This window comes from Mauremys mutica, chromosome 17, assembly GCF_020497125.1.
Source record: "Mauremys mutica isolate MM-2020 ecotype Southern chromosome 17, ASM2049712v1, whole genome shotgun sequence".
Taxonomy (NCBI): Eukaryota; Metazoa; Chordata; order Testudines; family Geoemydidae; genus Mauremys; species Mauremys mutica.
The window spans coordinates 26,270,676-26,285,309 of NC_059088.1; the positions used below are offsets into that span (position 1 = coordinate 26,270,676).

Consider the following 14,634-nt stretch of genomic DNA (forward strand, 5'->3'; position numbering starts at 1 on the left):
TCCTCTGTTCCTGCGCTTGGGGTGGGGATTAAGGGCTTTGTGCTCTCTGTATTCTCAGGCTGTGCGGGCCCTTCCCAGCTCTTGGGGCCATTTAGCGCAGCCTTGGGGCTGCTCTAGCTTATGCCCAGCCCCCTAGGGGTCCTGGGAAGCAGAGGATGCCCATAGTGCAGTGCACTAGGGCTGGGAGCAGGATCCTTCAGCCAGCTCCATGCTGCCTGGGGAGCCCCTGCACAGCAGGAGTCTCAGGCCCCCTTCTGCTGCCAGGGCGGCCTGGGCAGAGCCTTGGTGACACTGAGGCTCAGGCCCGGGGGGGTGTAGCGATGAAGGCCCCGATCCTGCAAGCTGGTTCGCAAAGCCCCATTGATGTCGTTTGGGCCTTTGTCCAGGCTGCATGGACTAACTCAGGGCCAAGAAGTGGCTGTGGGCCTCCCCCTCCCCCCGCCCGATGAGCCTTAGCAGCTCCCACACACCTCGGGCCGATTCCTTCCCCTCCATCAGCACCCCCATTCGGCCAGGCCCCTCCAGCAGCTTCCCTGGGCCTTCAGGCTGGTGACTTTCCCCTCCAGGAAGTTGGAAAAGGGGCTTTAATGCAGCTGACGCTCCGGCCCCACTGAGCTCCGGGCAGTGATAAGTCAGAGGAGAAGTGATCCCATTGGAAGATCCGAGGGTGGAGAGGGGGAGCCCCCCCGCCGCCCCCAGGGATTTTAATTCCTTCTCCCCCGCTGACCGTAACGCTGTAAATCCCTCGGCAGCTCAGCGGTGACCCGGCAGAGTAATCTCCCTTGTAATCGCTCGCCAGGGTCTCCCCGGGCTTTGCTTTCCGGCCGCCTCGTTGTGCCTCGAGTCGCTGGCTCGTCTCGGCTTCTGATTTCGTTTCACGCGGGCGTCCTTCTGCGTCCCCGCGGTCGGGCCCCCTCCGGAGCCCGGGGGGCTGGAGAGGAGCAGGGGCAGCGAAGGGTTAAAGGGCACCCGGCCCTCCGGATTGGGAGGGAAGGTCACAGGTGAAATGAGTTTCTGTGGCCTCTGCTGGAGACGTGGACCCAGGCGGGGGCTTATTTGGTGGTGCGTGTTCAGGGCTGGGTCAGGGCTGAGGGGCATCGGCAGAGCTGTGCGTGTGTGTTCAGGGCTTGGACAGAAGGGCGGGGTTAAGGGGCGTTAGAGCTGGGGGGACGTCAGGGCTGGAGGGCCGGTGGGTCGGGATTGGGGGGTATCCGCAGCCCCACGTTCTGCTTTTCTCTGGCAGGTGACTGTAAGCGCCGCTGCTCACGGCCAGGCTCAGCCCATGACGGCAGGGCCCTGCCCCATCCTCAGCACCACGTCTCTTCCCAGCTCACCCGGGCCCTTCGTTTGTCTTTGCCGCCGATGGCTGAGGATGGTGGGGCCGTGGGCCTTGCCAATGGGGGGGCCGGGAGCCCCTCCGACACTGTCAAGGTGAGAGTTGACCCTGGTGATTGGTGGCTGGGATCTGCTCTCTCCTCGGGTCATTGAGGGGCCGGGGGTCCTGGCTTGGGTGCATGATGCTCCGCACCCCTGTTCTGGCTGTTCAGCTGAGCTTTCTCCCCTTCTGTTTTCCCGTCTGGGGATGGCGGGGGAGTGGTGGGGTCTCCTGGGAACAGCTCTCTACCAGAAACCAGTCAGTCCTGCAGAGCTCTGGGACCCAGGAATATCCTGTGGCAGCAAGTTCCACAGGTTAATCTTGCCCCTTTTTTTTAAAAAAATTGCTTTTAAATGCATCTGACATACTTATCTGGGCCCATTACTGCAGCATTTGAGCACCTCCCAACCAGTAACGTATATATTCTTGAGGCAGGACAACTGTACCCAGTGTATAGGTGGGGAAACTGAGGCACAGCAGCTAAGTGACTCAGCCAAGGCCACACACAGAGTCTGTGGCAGAGTAAGGAGTTGAACCCAGGTCACCCCAGCCCCTGCTTAGTTGCTTAGCCGCTGGACCAGCCTCTCTTGGCTGCCTGTCGCTTCTATCAACTTTCCTTCAGTCCCTGCAGCCCAGCTCCCCGCTCACCCCTCTGTGGACCCGCTGCTAAGGGGCAGGGTCTGGTGGGTAGTGCTGTGCTGGTCTATTAACGGGCATGGCTTTGTGTCCAGGTGAGAGCTGGGCGGTCCGGGGCCTGGAACGAGGCAGGGCAGAAGGCAGCTGGTAGAAGAAGGTTCTTTAATCTGCCAGGTGGCGGCAGAACGAGTGGCTAGAAATTGACCCAAAGTAAAGGGCAAGTTTCTAACCGCGGCTCAGCCTCCTCGCCGACACGGACCGTCGCGTGGGGTCGCTGACTTCCAAGCCGTGACCCTCGGAGGGCAGCAGGGTGGCCTGGGCTGCTCTTCTCTGTTCAGTTGCTCCTGCCAATTGCATGGGGCGCTAACCGGCTCCTGGTCCAGCCTCGACAGAGAGGCCAGGAGTTGAGTGAGCTCTCCTAGAGAGTGAGGTGGGGACACAATTCTTCCCGTGCCGTTGTGCCTCACCCCAGAGCTGGCTGCGTTTTGGTGCTAAGGGAATGATTCTAGTGCGGTGTTCCAGTGAGCGGTTTGGCCGCGACTCCCCCCAGAGCTGGTCGCTTTTCAGTGGCAGGTGAACGATCCCTGCGCAGCAGTGTGATGTGCTGTTCAACAGCGGTTGCGCCCCACCCCAGAAGTAGCTGCACTGCAACCACCCCATCTACTGGTTACCGCTGAAGAGTCGCTATTTGCCGGTAGAGAGCACAGCGCTGCCCTGTCCTAAGTCCTGGGGGGAGCGTAGCCTGGAGGTACCCGCGTGCGCTAACTGACAGCGCTTTCTAACGTCCCTCACTGTGTGGGGAATTCTCTGGGTCTTTGACGCCCTGTTTGGATGGAAGATGCTGCAGCGTGCCGGCGTGGACGGAGGCGAGCCGGGCGGCCGAGGATGGCGTGTGGGAATGCAGGCCTGCCAGAGGAGGCTCCTCTCAGGGATCACAGCTGAGCCCCTCTCCCCAGCTCTGTTATTCCCCAGGCATGATCCGTGTGACGCAGTGACCCCGCCTGTGAACCTGTTGTGTTACTGTAGCCATGCAGGGCGGGAAAACCCTGCGGTTTCTTGGGGTACCTTAAAGGCGTGGGGCCCCCAGGGTGACCGTGGCAGGGTTGATGTTAACCTCGGTAATGGGGGCTTTGCCCCCTCCCATCCATGGGTCCCAAAGAGCTTCAGCCAGGAGACCCCCTGCTGCTAGTAACCCCCTTCCCATGGGGGAGTGGGGTAGGGGGGAGGGAAGTGATTTGCCCAGTGCTATGCAGGGAGTCAGTAGCAGAGCCAGGAAAGAACCCAGGAGTCCTGGCTCCACTCTCCTTTGCTTTAACTAACTAGACCCCACCCCTCTCCTGGAACCAGGGATAGAACCCAGGAGTCCTAGTTCTCAGCCAGTTTCTCTGTCCCAAATCTGGCAGTAGAATGCAGGAGTCCTGGCTCCTCCTTCTCTTTGCTTGAACTAAATAGCCCCGCTCCCGTTCCCCGGGCAGGGGCAGTACCCAGGAGTCCTGGCTGTCAGCCTTAAACACACAGCCAGGGCGAGAGAACTGCCCCTGGGACTCTGTAACCGCTTGTGGCTCGGTGTGGATTGAACGGGTGACCTTCTGCAGCAAGTACAGGGGTCTCTACCCACGGAGCTAAAGGAGGGGCTCAGCCACCCCCGGGCAGCCATGGTTGCATTCAGTCTCTTCCCTCTGCCTTCCGCAGGAGACCAGCTGGCCCGAGGACGATGAGGTCTTCGTGACGGAGCGGCTGAGCCCCACCGCCATGGCCACGTTCAGACCCGGCAGCGTGGAGGAGCTCTACGAGCTGCTGGAGAAGCTGGGCAGGTGAGGGGCCGCAGGCCAGGTCGTCACGCTGCGTCCAGGCTGGTTCTTGGTCCAGCGCGACCCAGAATCCTTTGCACACGCGCCCTGTTGCGGGGTGTTTGTGGGGGGGTGGGAGGTGCAGCCTGGGAGCTGGACGGGGCTCTGCAGGCGATGGGGGGAGCTCAGGTAGCTCTGTCTTTCTTCCTGCGGACGTGTGCGTCTCTCGCGCACGCAGAGCGAGGGTGCTAAGGACGGGGTCTCTCCCCCCAGCTTGGAGCGGAACAACCACAGCAGGAAACTCCTCTTCACCTCCCTCCTGCCCTTGTCACAGATCCGCCCCCACAGGAAACCCCCCTCCCCCCAGCTTTTTCTCACCATCTCCCCACCCAGCTCGGGGCCTGCTGGCTCCTGGGCTCCGACTTTCCCTTTGGGCCTCCTCTAGACGGGTTCCTCTGCAAGCCGAGCAGCTAAAGGGTCAAACAGCCTCACAAGGGTCCAGCACCAGCAACTGCCTAAAGCACCTTCTCTAACCACTTCCATCCCACGGCTGCAAATAGAACCCAGGAGTCCTGGCTCCCCCCGTCACTGGGAATAGAACCCAGGAGTCCTGGCTCCCACTTCTCTGTGCTAGACCCACTGCACTCCCTCCCAAAGCTAGGGAGGGGGGAATCCTAAGAGGTCTGACCCCCCCTGGCAGCACTCCCTTCCCTAGCTGGGACTAGAACCCAGGAGTTCTGCCGCCTGCTCCTGTGCATGGATCACGCTACCTCCAATAGACCATGTCAGAGCTTGCATCTGCCCCGCCGACATCTGGATGGCATTAGCCTGCGGCTGGGAGCGCGTGTCGCAGGCCAAGCCTCGGCGGAACGGTTAGCGTGGCTGGCACGGCGAGGGGAAACGGAGCGATGTGATACACCAGGAAGGCCGGGCGTTTATGGAGCTGTAGATTTCGCGGCAGGCTGCGTGCGCGGCCGCGCTCGGGGAACGCCAGGGCTCTCCGGATGCTGAACGTACATTCCTCACAGGAGTTTTATGGCTCACGCCTTGTAGCGGTCCCATGTCACGGAGCCAGATCCCACCCCTGGCAAGGCTGTGGCGGGCGTCAGGCAGTGACTGGCCGGGCCCCTGCTCTGTCAGGCCAGGCTGGTCCAAATCTGAGTGTGCAATGGGCTTCTTCCCCTTTGCACGTTTTTTCATCACGTTGGTGAAAACACAATTGCTGACGTCTCAGTAGTTCATTGGCTGCTGCGTCTGAGACAGTGGGGTCTAGGGGTTAGAGCAGGGACCTGGGGGTCAGAACTCCTGGGTTCTGTTCCCAGCTCTGAGGAGGGAGTGGGGGGAGGGGGCGGGGAGTCAGGACTCCTGGGTTCTATTCCCTGCTCTGGGAGGGGAGTGGTGGCTGGGGGAGGAGGCACTACTTACCCGTTCTGAGGCCCACTGCCCAGCTCCTGCCCCCGCCCACCAGGGTGTCTCTCCATCTTGTCCCCGCAGCGGGCACTTCGGGGTGGTGAAGCGCTGCCGGAAGCGGAGCTCGGGGACTCTCTACGCCGCCAAGTTCGTGAAGATGCGCAAGTGCAAGGGGAGCCGGCTGGGGCTGGACCGCGAGCAGGTGGAGCGGGAGGTCAGCATCCTGCAGCAGCTGGAGCACCCCAACATCCTGCGCTTGCACGACCTCTTCGCCAGCAAGGCCGAGATGGTGCTGATCCTGGAGCTGTGAGTGGGGGGGGGCAGGCACGTGGGCTCCCCCTCACCCCACTGTAATAATGCTCTGTGTTTATAGCCCCTCCCCCCCTCCCTGCTGGGGGATCATCCCCCCATTGCACCCATGGGGAAACTGAGGCATAGAGAAACAGACAAGACTTTCACCAAGGTCATTCATTGGCACAGCTGGGAAAGAACCCAGGAGTCCTGGATCCTGGTCTCTGCTCTAACCCCTATACATCACTCTCCCCCCTCCTGAGATGGGGATAGAACCCGGGAGTCCTGGCTGCAGGTCCCCACTGCTCTAACCACTAGCTCCCACTCTTCACCTGACTGGAAACAGCTGCTCCAGTCCCCAAGCGTGTCATACCTGGGCTCTGAGCTCTGTGCCACGGCCCCGTGGGTGAGTCGAGGTGTTTGTGATGAGTTTCAAAGCCCCAGATGGCCCAAGGTTGCTTAGATCCGCCCCGCACGCAGCACCGTAGGGTCCTCTGGCACGGTGGAGCTGTGGGTTCCTGGCCTTGAGCGCTCTGGGTAGTGGTAACCTTTCACACGCCCCTTGTGACTGCACAAGGCGACCAGGACCCTACGTGATTCATGCCTGTTTGTCCGTCTGTACGCTCGTATCCGTCTGCCTTGTGTGTACGGAATGACAATCTGCCCGGATAGCGCCTCCTGTCTAGAAGGCTTCTACACGACGGCTGTACAGGGGTCGCGTTCCTGCCTGCACTGAAATGCAGCCACTTCTTAGGTGGAGCACTGCAGCTGATTAACAGCAGCATTGAGCAGGGAAGCACTCACCCTGCTCTGAAATGCAGCCACCTCTGAGGAGGTACGTGGCTGCTGTAATGGCAGGAACTGCAGCGTGGAATTGGGGCGGCGTGGTCAGGTGGGCTGTGCACTGGTCTAAGAACGCCTGGGTTCTATTCCCGACGCTGTCCTGTCCTGCTCCGTGACCCCAGGACAAACCACTCCCCTCTTTGTGCCTCAGTTTCCCCAGGAGGGATGTGGTACTGACCTCACCTATGTCAGGGCTTTAAGATCCTGCAATGCCAGGGTGCAATGGAGCTCTAGCATGAGCTTGCTGCTGTCCTGCCCCCACCCCAGGCCAGCGTGGCTCCAGCCACTCCCCGGGCCCTGCCGTAAGTCGGAGCACGATTGGGCCCTCTGATATCTCTAGGCCTCACCTGTTCTCCCTCTCCGCTCTCAGGATCCGCGGTGGGGAGCTCTTTGACTTCATTGCCGAGAAGGAGACGCTGACGGAGGCGGAGGCCATCGAGTTCCTGCAGCAGATCCTGCAGGGCGTCGCCTACATGCACGGGCGGCACGTCGCCCACTTCGACCTCAAGGTGCCCAGCCCCCTCGCTGCCCGGCATGGGCACTGCCTCTGCCCCCTTAACCATTGATTCTCAGTCCCTCCCGGCTCCTACCCTGCATGCAGGAGGGGGCCAAACACCCTTTGTAGCGTTGCAAGGCTCTCAGTGTAAATCAGAGCAGCCTCAGGGCTGCTCTAACGCTCACTCTCCTCCCTGCGGAGCAGAGAATACCCATAATGCAGCTTGTTCCAGCCGCCCCTCCGATCCGACCTTGTTTTGGGGACTGGGCCGGTGCAGGGCCCGTTACACCAGCTCCACCCCTGCCAGGGAAGCCCCATTCATGGGAGCGGGGAGGGGCTGTCAGGGGGCTGCTTCCACCCCTTTCAAGGCCCTTTTACACTGCAAGAGCAGCCTCAGAGACCCAGGCCCATGGTGCCCAGCCTGTGGCTTGTCCCATGTCCAAGGGGGTCCGGAATGGACCCATGCATGTGGGTTGGCCCCATTGCAGAGCCTGCTCTCCCCTCAAGCTGTCTCCTGCCCGTCCCATCTCCTCTCTCCCCTTCCCTACTCTCCCCCCCCCCTCCTCGCCCCAATTCTCTTCTCACCGAATTCCTCGCTCGGCCTCTGAGCTTACACTGACACCTGCTGGCCAGAGGTAACTCTGCAGGCTCAGGCCAGTTTCAAACACCTGCAGTCCCCCCACCCCCGCTGAAAAGCAGCTGTAGAAATTAGATCTCCCCTCTGCTCTGGGGCAGTGAGATGGGGCCAGGGCCGTGGACTGAAATCCAGCCCAGACAGTGGGGCTGTTCTCCCTGGCTGCATGAATCTCCCACGTCTACACTTGGATCTCAGCCTCGCCTGGCGGGAGTCTTGGAAGGAACTCGCCTGGGAAACCCGGCTCCCTTGTGTGTTCACACCGTCATCCCTGCTGGCTCCCCCTCCAATCACACGCCCGCCGCACGACTATTCCAACCTCCGCTGCTGCCGCAGCCCAGCAGTGGGCACGGGGGAGGCTGTGGGGCCTGCCGGCCGAGTCGATCCTGTAAGCCCCGATGCTGCCCCTTATGCCGTTTTGCGCCAGTGCAAAGGGTGTGAGATGCTGCCCATCCCGATCTGATCATGGTCCCGCGCTTGCTTTGCACTGGTGTCAATGACCGTGTGGGGTGACGGAGAACTGGGCTCATGGTGTCTCCCTCCCCCACAGCCGGAGAATATCATGCTGCTGGAGAAAGAAGTCCCCAACCCGAAAATCAAGATAATCGATTTTGGTCTGGCCCAAAAGCTGGAAGACGGAGTAACCTTCAAAAGCCTTTGTGGGACTCCGCAGTACATAGGTAAACAGCTGAGCACTAATGATCTGCTGGGAAGGTTGCCAGGAGCATGTGGGACTCATTGGCATATTAGGCTATTGGGGTTAACCTGTGGAACTCTCTGCCACAGGATATTGTTGAGTCACATGCTTAGGGCCCTACCACATTCACAGTCCATTTTGGTCAATTTCATGGTCACAGTATTTAAAAAATCCTAAATTTAATGATTTCCGCTATTTAAATCTATTGAAATTTCACGGTGTTGTGGTACTGCTGCCCTTAGTTCTGCATGGCTGCTGGCAGGGCATCGCCTTCAGAGCTGGGGCTCCCCTCTCTCCAGCCACCCAGCTCTGAAGGCAGCACAGAAGTAAGGGTGGCAATGCCCCGGCCCCCCTCAAATAATCTTGCGAGCCGACCCCCCCCCCGCAACTCCCTTTTGGGTCAGGACCCCCACTTTGAGAAACGCTGGTCTCCCCCGTGAAACCTGTATACTGTAGGGTAAAAGCACACGCAAGACCCGATTTCATGGTGGGAGAACAGATTTCACGGTCCATGATGCATTTTTTATGGCTGTGAATTTGGCAGGGCCCTGCACAGGGTGTAGCAAGATTCCTGAAAGCCTTAGGCAGGGACTTGAATAATTTCACGTGTTGGGAATACTTGACAGCAAGGAATTTCACCCACATCTAAAATGGAGCCACCGCTAGGGCAGAACACAGTAGCTACAGGTCTGTCGCATCTTGCGCGCATTTAACATGCACGATTTCAGCTTTACGTGGTTGGCAAAAACAAACAAACAAAAAAAGGAAAAACCCCAATTTTAATACCCTTTGGACTCAGGCGGCTCTGAACGGATCCTTGTCTCTTGCGCTTCCACCCGCCGTTACACTCAATGTAATTTTGACTCTACGCGATTTTCGCTTTAGGCGCTGACAGCGGAACGTCACCCCAGCGTCATGCGACAGACCTGTACTTCGAGCAGCGTAGAGACGCTTTAGGGCGGGAAGTGAAGGAGACTCTTGTTTCCTGCTAACCTGCAGCGCGGGTGGAGTGTAAGGGGGCACCAGAGTTTTCGGGGTAGGGGAGATGTGGCTCAGAACAGCCCTTCCCTTCCCAAAGAACCAGGGGATCTTAGGGACCGCCCATGGCTAGGACTCTGGGTTCCTGGCCTGTCTGAAAGAGCTGCCCAGCATCCCCTGGCACCACTCAGGAGCAGTGGGAATGGCTGGATTTTAGAGATGGAAACCCAGCAGGGTTTAGCGGCGTGAGGGGCGTCCAGGCTGACCCGGGGGTTGTATATAGCGAGGTCCTTTCTGCTTTGACTTGCTGTACGTCTTGTGTCCCATAGGGGGCGAAAGGAGTCAGGCAGGGGATGCAAAGTGACTATTCTGTATTTCTATTTTTGTTTTTTCTTCTCCTCCAAGCTCCCGAAGTGATTAACTACGAGCCCCTGAGCTCGGCGACAGATATGTGGTAAGGACGGGGAGCCTGGGTGGTGCCCCTCATTAATGTCGTAGCTAGAGGTGTAACGTGAGCTGTCGTTGCCCCAGCCGAGTTCTCGGCATCACCCAGGCAGTGTTCCCGGGTCCCCTGGCTTTGTTTTAAACGCGCCAAGCGCCGCTGGGAGACAAGTCCCCGGCCTCTTGCAGCCCACTGAAGAGCCACAAAAATGCTCCGACAGCGACTGTCTCAAGGAGCTCAGTCCGCTCGGCTCTCAGAACGATGATTGAGAGGTGACGGGTTTGACGTGCCGTCGGGGGAAGCAAACACCGGCGCCTGTTTTCTTTCTGACTTTCCTCCCATTGCCGCTAGTTTGTCGTTCTGCTTAAAAAAGAGGTTCTGTTGTCTCGTCCAGGAGCGCGCGGGGGCTGTGCGATCGGAGGCGGGGGGTCAGTCGCACGCCAGGAATGGTGGAAGCGAGCAGCGGGCTAACACGTCACAGGGTGGAAAACGGCTCCGTAAAAGTGAGGGAGTGACGCTGGATCAGCAGGGTTTGGGAGAAGGGTCGGGTGAAATTTTACCCCGCTCTGCTATTTGTTTACCAGGATCCCCTCCTTGATTTCTACCAACGTAGCCTGTGCGCACTGATTTGTCCCCAGGCGCAGGCTGGCTAACCTAGAATGTATCTTTGTTTATTTCAGGAGCATCGGCGTTATTACCTATATCTTGTAAGTACCCGACCTCTTGGGTGTCTCTTCTTGTCTGACCCTCCCATCTTTAGCCCTTGCTTGCGGTTTTTTATCCAGAGACCACCCCCAAGCGCATCACTGGAGGTCAATATTCTTATACAGAGTGGGGAAACTGAGGCACAGAGCAGGGTGGGTCGGGGACTCTTTGGACTCAGCCGGCTCTCAACAGATCCTTGTCTCATGCAGGCTGAGCGGGATGTCCCCGTTCCAGGGCGAGACGGATGCCGAGACCCTCTCCAACGTCGTCGCAGGCAACTACGAGTTCGAGGAAAAATTCTTCAGCGAGACCACCGATATGGCCAAGGACTTCATCCGGCAGCTGCTGGTGAAGGAGCCTGGGTAATGCCTGGCACCCGCCACAGCCCGCTGGGCAGCAGGACCCTGAGGCTGGCACCTGCCAGCCGTGGGCAGGGGGCTACCCTGGCAGAGCAGCTCGGAAAGCAGGAGCCCCTTAATCCCTCTGCTGGAGGAGGCCGGGTGGGGGTGACATTCGCCGCTGGGTGCTGCCGGCATAAAGCACCTGGCAGAGGGCTCCGGTGGGACGCGAGGGGGCCTCGTTCTGTCTCCCGGCACTGAGTGATTTCCACCCCTAAGGATCTCGGCCAGGAGTGATTCCCAGCTGCGGGGGGAGGTTTGTTCAAGCCAACGTACCCCCCCAAAGCCCCAGCTGGAGAGGCTGGCCCGGAGGGTGCAGGCTGGCCAGTGATTGGGTCCGTCCTGCATGGCGCAGGCCAGCCGGGACCGCAGCCTGTAACCGGCTGGGGGTGGTGCTGCTGGGTTAATGCTGGAGGGGGCAGGAGGAGCAGCCGGTCTGATAGCCTGGGTGCCCTGGTGGCACCGGAGAGGGGCTGGCACGCAGAGGGGGCGTGAGGGCAAATTGAAGGGGGACGATTGAATCCTTTGCACTACGTGGGACATGGGCGGGCTGGGGAGATGCTCTGGGGGGCGGGGGGGAGATTCCTGCCATGGGACGTTCTCGGCAGGGCAGGGAGCGCTCGGCGGGTAAGCACCGTGAGGGGAAAGGAGGGGGAAAGGGTTTTCTTGTCCGGTGGGAAAGCAGCAAACGGTTCCCGTTCTCCCCGCTGCAGGAGTCGCATGAGCGCGGCCGAGAGCCTCGTCCACCCGTGGATCAAGGTGAGGGGGCTGCTCGCGTTTCCAGGTGGACGTGGGGGTGCATGGGGAGGTGGGGACCGCCAGGCTAGCAAGCCGGGGGACGCCCATGGCGGTGTCTGGTGGGTCCTGCTGCGGCCCCTGGGGGTCAGGGCAGCCACTCCTGGTAGCTTCATTCTTCCCCGAGGGCCCAGGCTGGGGGGAGGGCCTGGAGCCTGGTGCGAAGCCAAAGACGGGGGGCAGGCCACAGAGGCAGCAGGTAGGTGCCTGGCAGCGGAGAATTGGCCCGGGGCCATCGAATGCGGGATGAGCCCTGAGTGGCAGGGAAGCCTTCGGAGGGGGCCGTTTTCTGCACCATCAGGAGTCAGATCCCTGCGGGAAACGGGCTCGGGGTCTCCCTGCTGCCTGTGGGCACGAGCTGGGGCTTGGGGTGACCTGCTGGGGGTGACGGCTCACGTGTTTGCCCCCTGGCAGCCCCTGAGCCGGAAGCAGGCCACCAACCGCAGCCGCTCCTCCATCAACATGAAGAACTTCCGCAAGTTCAACGCCCGCAGGAAATGGAAGGTAAATCTGCCCCGGCCCCTCTGGGGCACATCCCCGGGGTGCTGCAGGGGGCGCTCTCCCTTCCCAGTGCGGCGCTAGGGGGTGTTGTGCTGCGGGGGTGGGTGCCTTATAGGGGGCACTCCCCCCTCGCGGTCAGTCACCAACCCGCTGAGCCCAATGCCCCAGGGCAGCCCTTGGGGGCACTTGCCCCTTGCAGGTGCGACACTAGGGGAAGACTGTTCGTTGTTCCCTGGCACTCTTTGAAACAACAGAGGCATCAAGCCCCAAGCTCTGGCTATGTTTCCGTGACCTAAAATCCCCCGGCTCGTTTCAGCTGGGTGCAGGATCCCTCTTTGCTTCCCATCCTAAACTTTTCAACGGCTGCTGCGTTCCACCCCAGAGGTGGCCGCATTTTAACAGCGGGGAAGGAATCCCTCAGCATGAAAGAGGCCACATAACAATGGGCTCGTTAATAGGGGACATCGCTCCTGGGTGTGTGTGGGTGGGGGGGACCCTCCTTATACGTGGGCACGGGGGCTCAGAGGGTCCTTAAGCTGCCCCATTGCGTGTGTTCCCCCCCCCCCCAGCTCTCCTACAACATGGTGTCTGCCTGCAACCGGCTCTGCCGCCTGAAGCTCTTGTGTGGCCAGAGGACGGAGGATGAGACTCTGGTGAGGCTGGGCTGCTTAGCTTGTGTGCTCGCTCCCTGGGCAGGCGGCTCTGGGGGGAGAGCGCTGGGACCTTCCACTCCGGACTCCCTGTGTAGGGGGCGGGGGAGTGATGGCGGCAGGGGCAGGGGCAGGGCTCTGGGCTGGGATAGGTTCCACGTTGGGGTGAGCGTCGGGGGTCACGTGTTGGAGGGTTCGGAGTGGGGTGAGTGTTTGGGGGTGGGGTGAGCGCCCAGGGTAGCATTAATTATCCAGGTACCCAATGGGCCCCACCTTCCCAGAGCTCCCGGCCCCCCGAGGATTTAGTCAGGGCTGCCGCTGGCCGGCCGCTCTCTAGTTAATGAAACACTTCGTGCCGGCCCTTCGGCTGCTTCTGGGTGCCCAGGGCTGGCATCGACCTTGCCTGCCGTGTGCAGGGTCTGCCTGGGGGCGGCAGGGCAGGAGTGTGAGTGTGTGTGTGTGTGAGAGCACCAGGGGGCCTGTGTGTGTACGTGTGCATGGGGGGACCTGGGTGTGCGAGGGGGGGGCAGGTCTGTGTGCACGGGAGCCTGGGTGTGCACCTGTACGCAGGTGTGTACACGTCTCTCATGTGCCCTCCATCCTATCCCCTCCCTGACCCTCTCTGGTGCCTCCCCCTTTTCCAGCGCGGCTGCGAGAGCGACCAGGAGGACGAGGCCTCCCACCCGGTGACACTGCTGCGCCGGCGGAGAAGCAGCTGCTCCTGAGACCCGTCTCCCAACCACAGACTCCAGCATGCTCCCGCTGCCCCCCCTCCACCCTCTGCATCAGCTGGGGGGGGCAGCCCCGGCCCCCGGACGTGGGGAAGGGGGGATCCATGCTCACAGCCCTGTGAGATGAGGCACCCCTGGCCCCACCCTGACAGCTGGGCGCTGTCTGCTGAGGCCCAAAGGGCGGGAAGGGGCATTGACTTTGATCGGCAGGGACCGGCTGGGAGCAGGAGGGGGCTGGAAATGGGATCCTGCCTCTTTTCCTCCCCCCCCCCCCATGTCCCTCTCCATCCGGATGCCCGAGGACAGGGAGTTGGCTGCGGATGGAGCTGGTGAAAGGGGAACACGTGTCGTCAGGAGAAGCTGAGGCTGGGGTGACCCCCGCAGCCCCTTGGCACCCAGTCACCGTGTCTGTGGGGCAAGGTATGGGGGGTGTGGGAGAAGAGATCCCGCTATTAACCCTTTCATTGTTCAAACAGAGCCCCCCCCACCACCATGAGGGCCTTTTGGGGTGCATTTTCTGCACCCCTCTTATGCTTTCCAATAGGAACCCCCCCATGTGGCTGTTCTGTCTGGCACTCATGGGGTTAATCCAACTGGATACCCCCACACACACACACTTGCCCCAATGCGTTAGGGGCTCTGTTTATTCCATCACTCATGGGGTTAATATGAGTCTCTTCCCCTCCCCACTCCACCCTGCCTGCTGCCCCCCAGCGGTACCTTGGTGGGGGGATGGATGGCGGCTCCGGATGCGCTAGCGGCTGCAAGGTGGTGCCAGGTGCCTTCACCCAGCTGCAGCTGTTGAGGGGCGGCCAGAGAGCTGGGTGGATGCCCCTTCCCCAGCACCCCACAAACCCTTGCATGCTGGCCTAAGGTGCATGGCAGGGCAGACCCCCCACCCTCCCCCCAGCTGCCTGGGGAAGATCTGCCCAGCTCATTCCCCCTCTGCCTGATTATTTTTAAAGAAATAAACGTGCCAAGCGTCTCCCCTGTCTCCTGCCTGCTCTGGGTGCCTTTGCAATAAGAACGGTCGTACCGGGTCAGACCAAAGGTTCATCCAGCCCAGTACCTGTCTGCCGACAGTGGCCAATGCCAGGTGCCCCAGAGGGAGTGACCCTAACAGGTAATGATCAAGTGATCTCTCTCCTGCCATCCATCTCCATCCTCTGACAAACAGAGGCTAGGGACACCATTCCTTACCCATCCGGGCTAATAGCCATTTATGGACTTAACCTCCATGAATTTATCCAGTTCTCTTTTAA

At 60.6% G+C, this 14,634-nt stretch overlaps 1 protein-coding gene across 6 annotated transcripts in view; it reads left to right on the plus strand.

The window, feature by feature from the left end:
* LOC123352222 (death-associated protein kinase 2-like) overlaps positions 1-14,357 on the plus strand; it is a 28,959-nt gene extending 14,602 nt beyond the window's left edge. For 4 of the 6 annotated variants that reach the window (XM_044992067.1, XM_044992065.1, XM_044992068.1 and 1 more), the window contains exons 2-13: positions 1,244-1,431; positions 3,704-3,825; positions 5,296-5,517; positions 6,716-6,854; positions 8,026-8,155; positions 9,556-9,604; positions 10,273-10,299; positions 10,507-10,659; positions 11,409-11,454; positions 11,905-11,994; positions 12,561-12,644; positions 13,286-14,357. In XM_044992067.1, the coding sequence (XP_044848002.1) occupies positions 1,363-1,431; positions 3,704-3,825; positions 5,296-5,517; positions 6,716-6,854; positions 8,026-8,155; positions 9,556-9,604; positions 10,273-10,299; positions 10,507-10,659; positions 11,409-11,454; positions 11,905-11,994; positions 12,561-12,644; positions 13,286-13,366 (1,212 nt within the window). In that variant the 5' untranslated portion in view covers positions 1,244-1,362 and the 3' untranslated portion in view covers positions 13,367-14,357. The remainder of the gene's footprint in view (positions 1-1,243; positions 1,432-3,703; positions 3,826-5,295; positions 5,518-6,715; positions 6,855-8,025; positions 8,156-9,555; positions 9,605-10,272; positions 10,300-10,506; positions 10,660-11,408; positions 11,455-11,904; positions 11,995-12,560; positions 12,645-13,285) is intronic. The other 2 variants (XM_044992069.1, XM_044992070.1) reach the window with 1 other exon arrangement.
* The last annotated feature ends 277 nt before the right edge of the window (positions 14,358-14,634 follow it).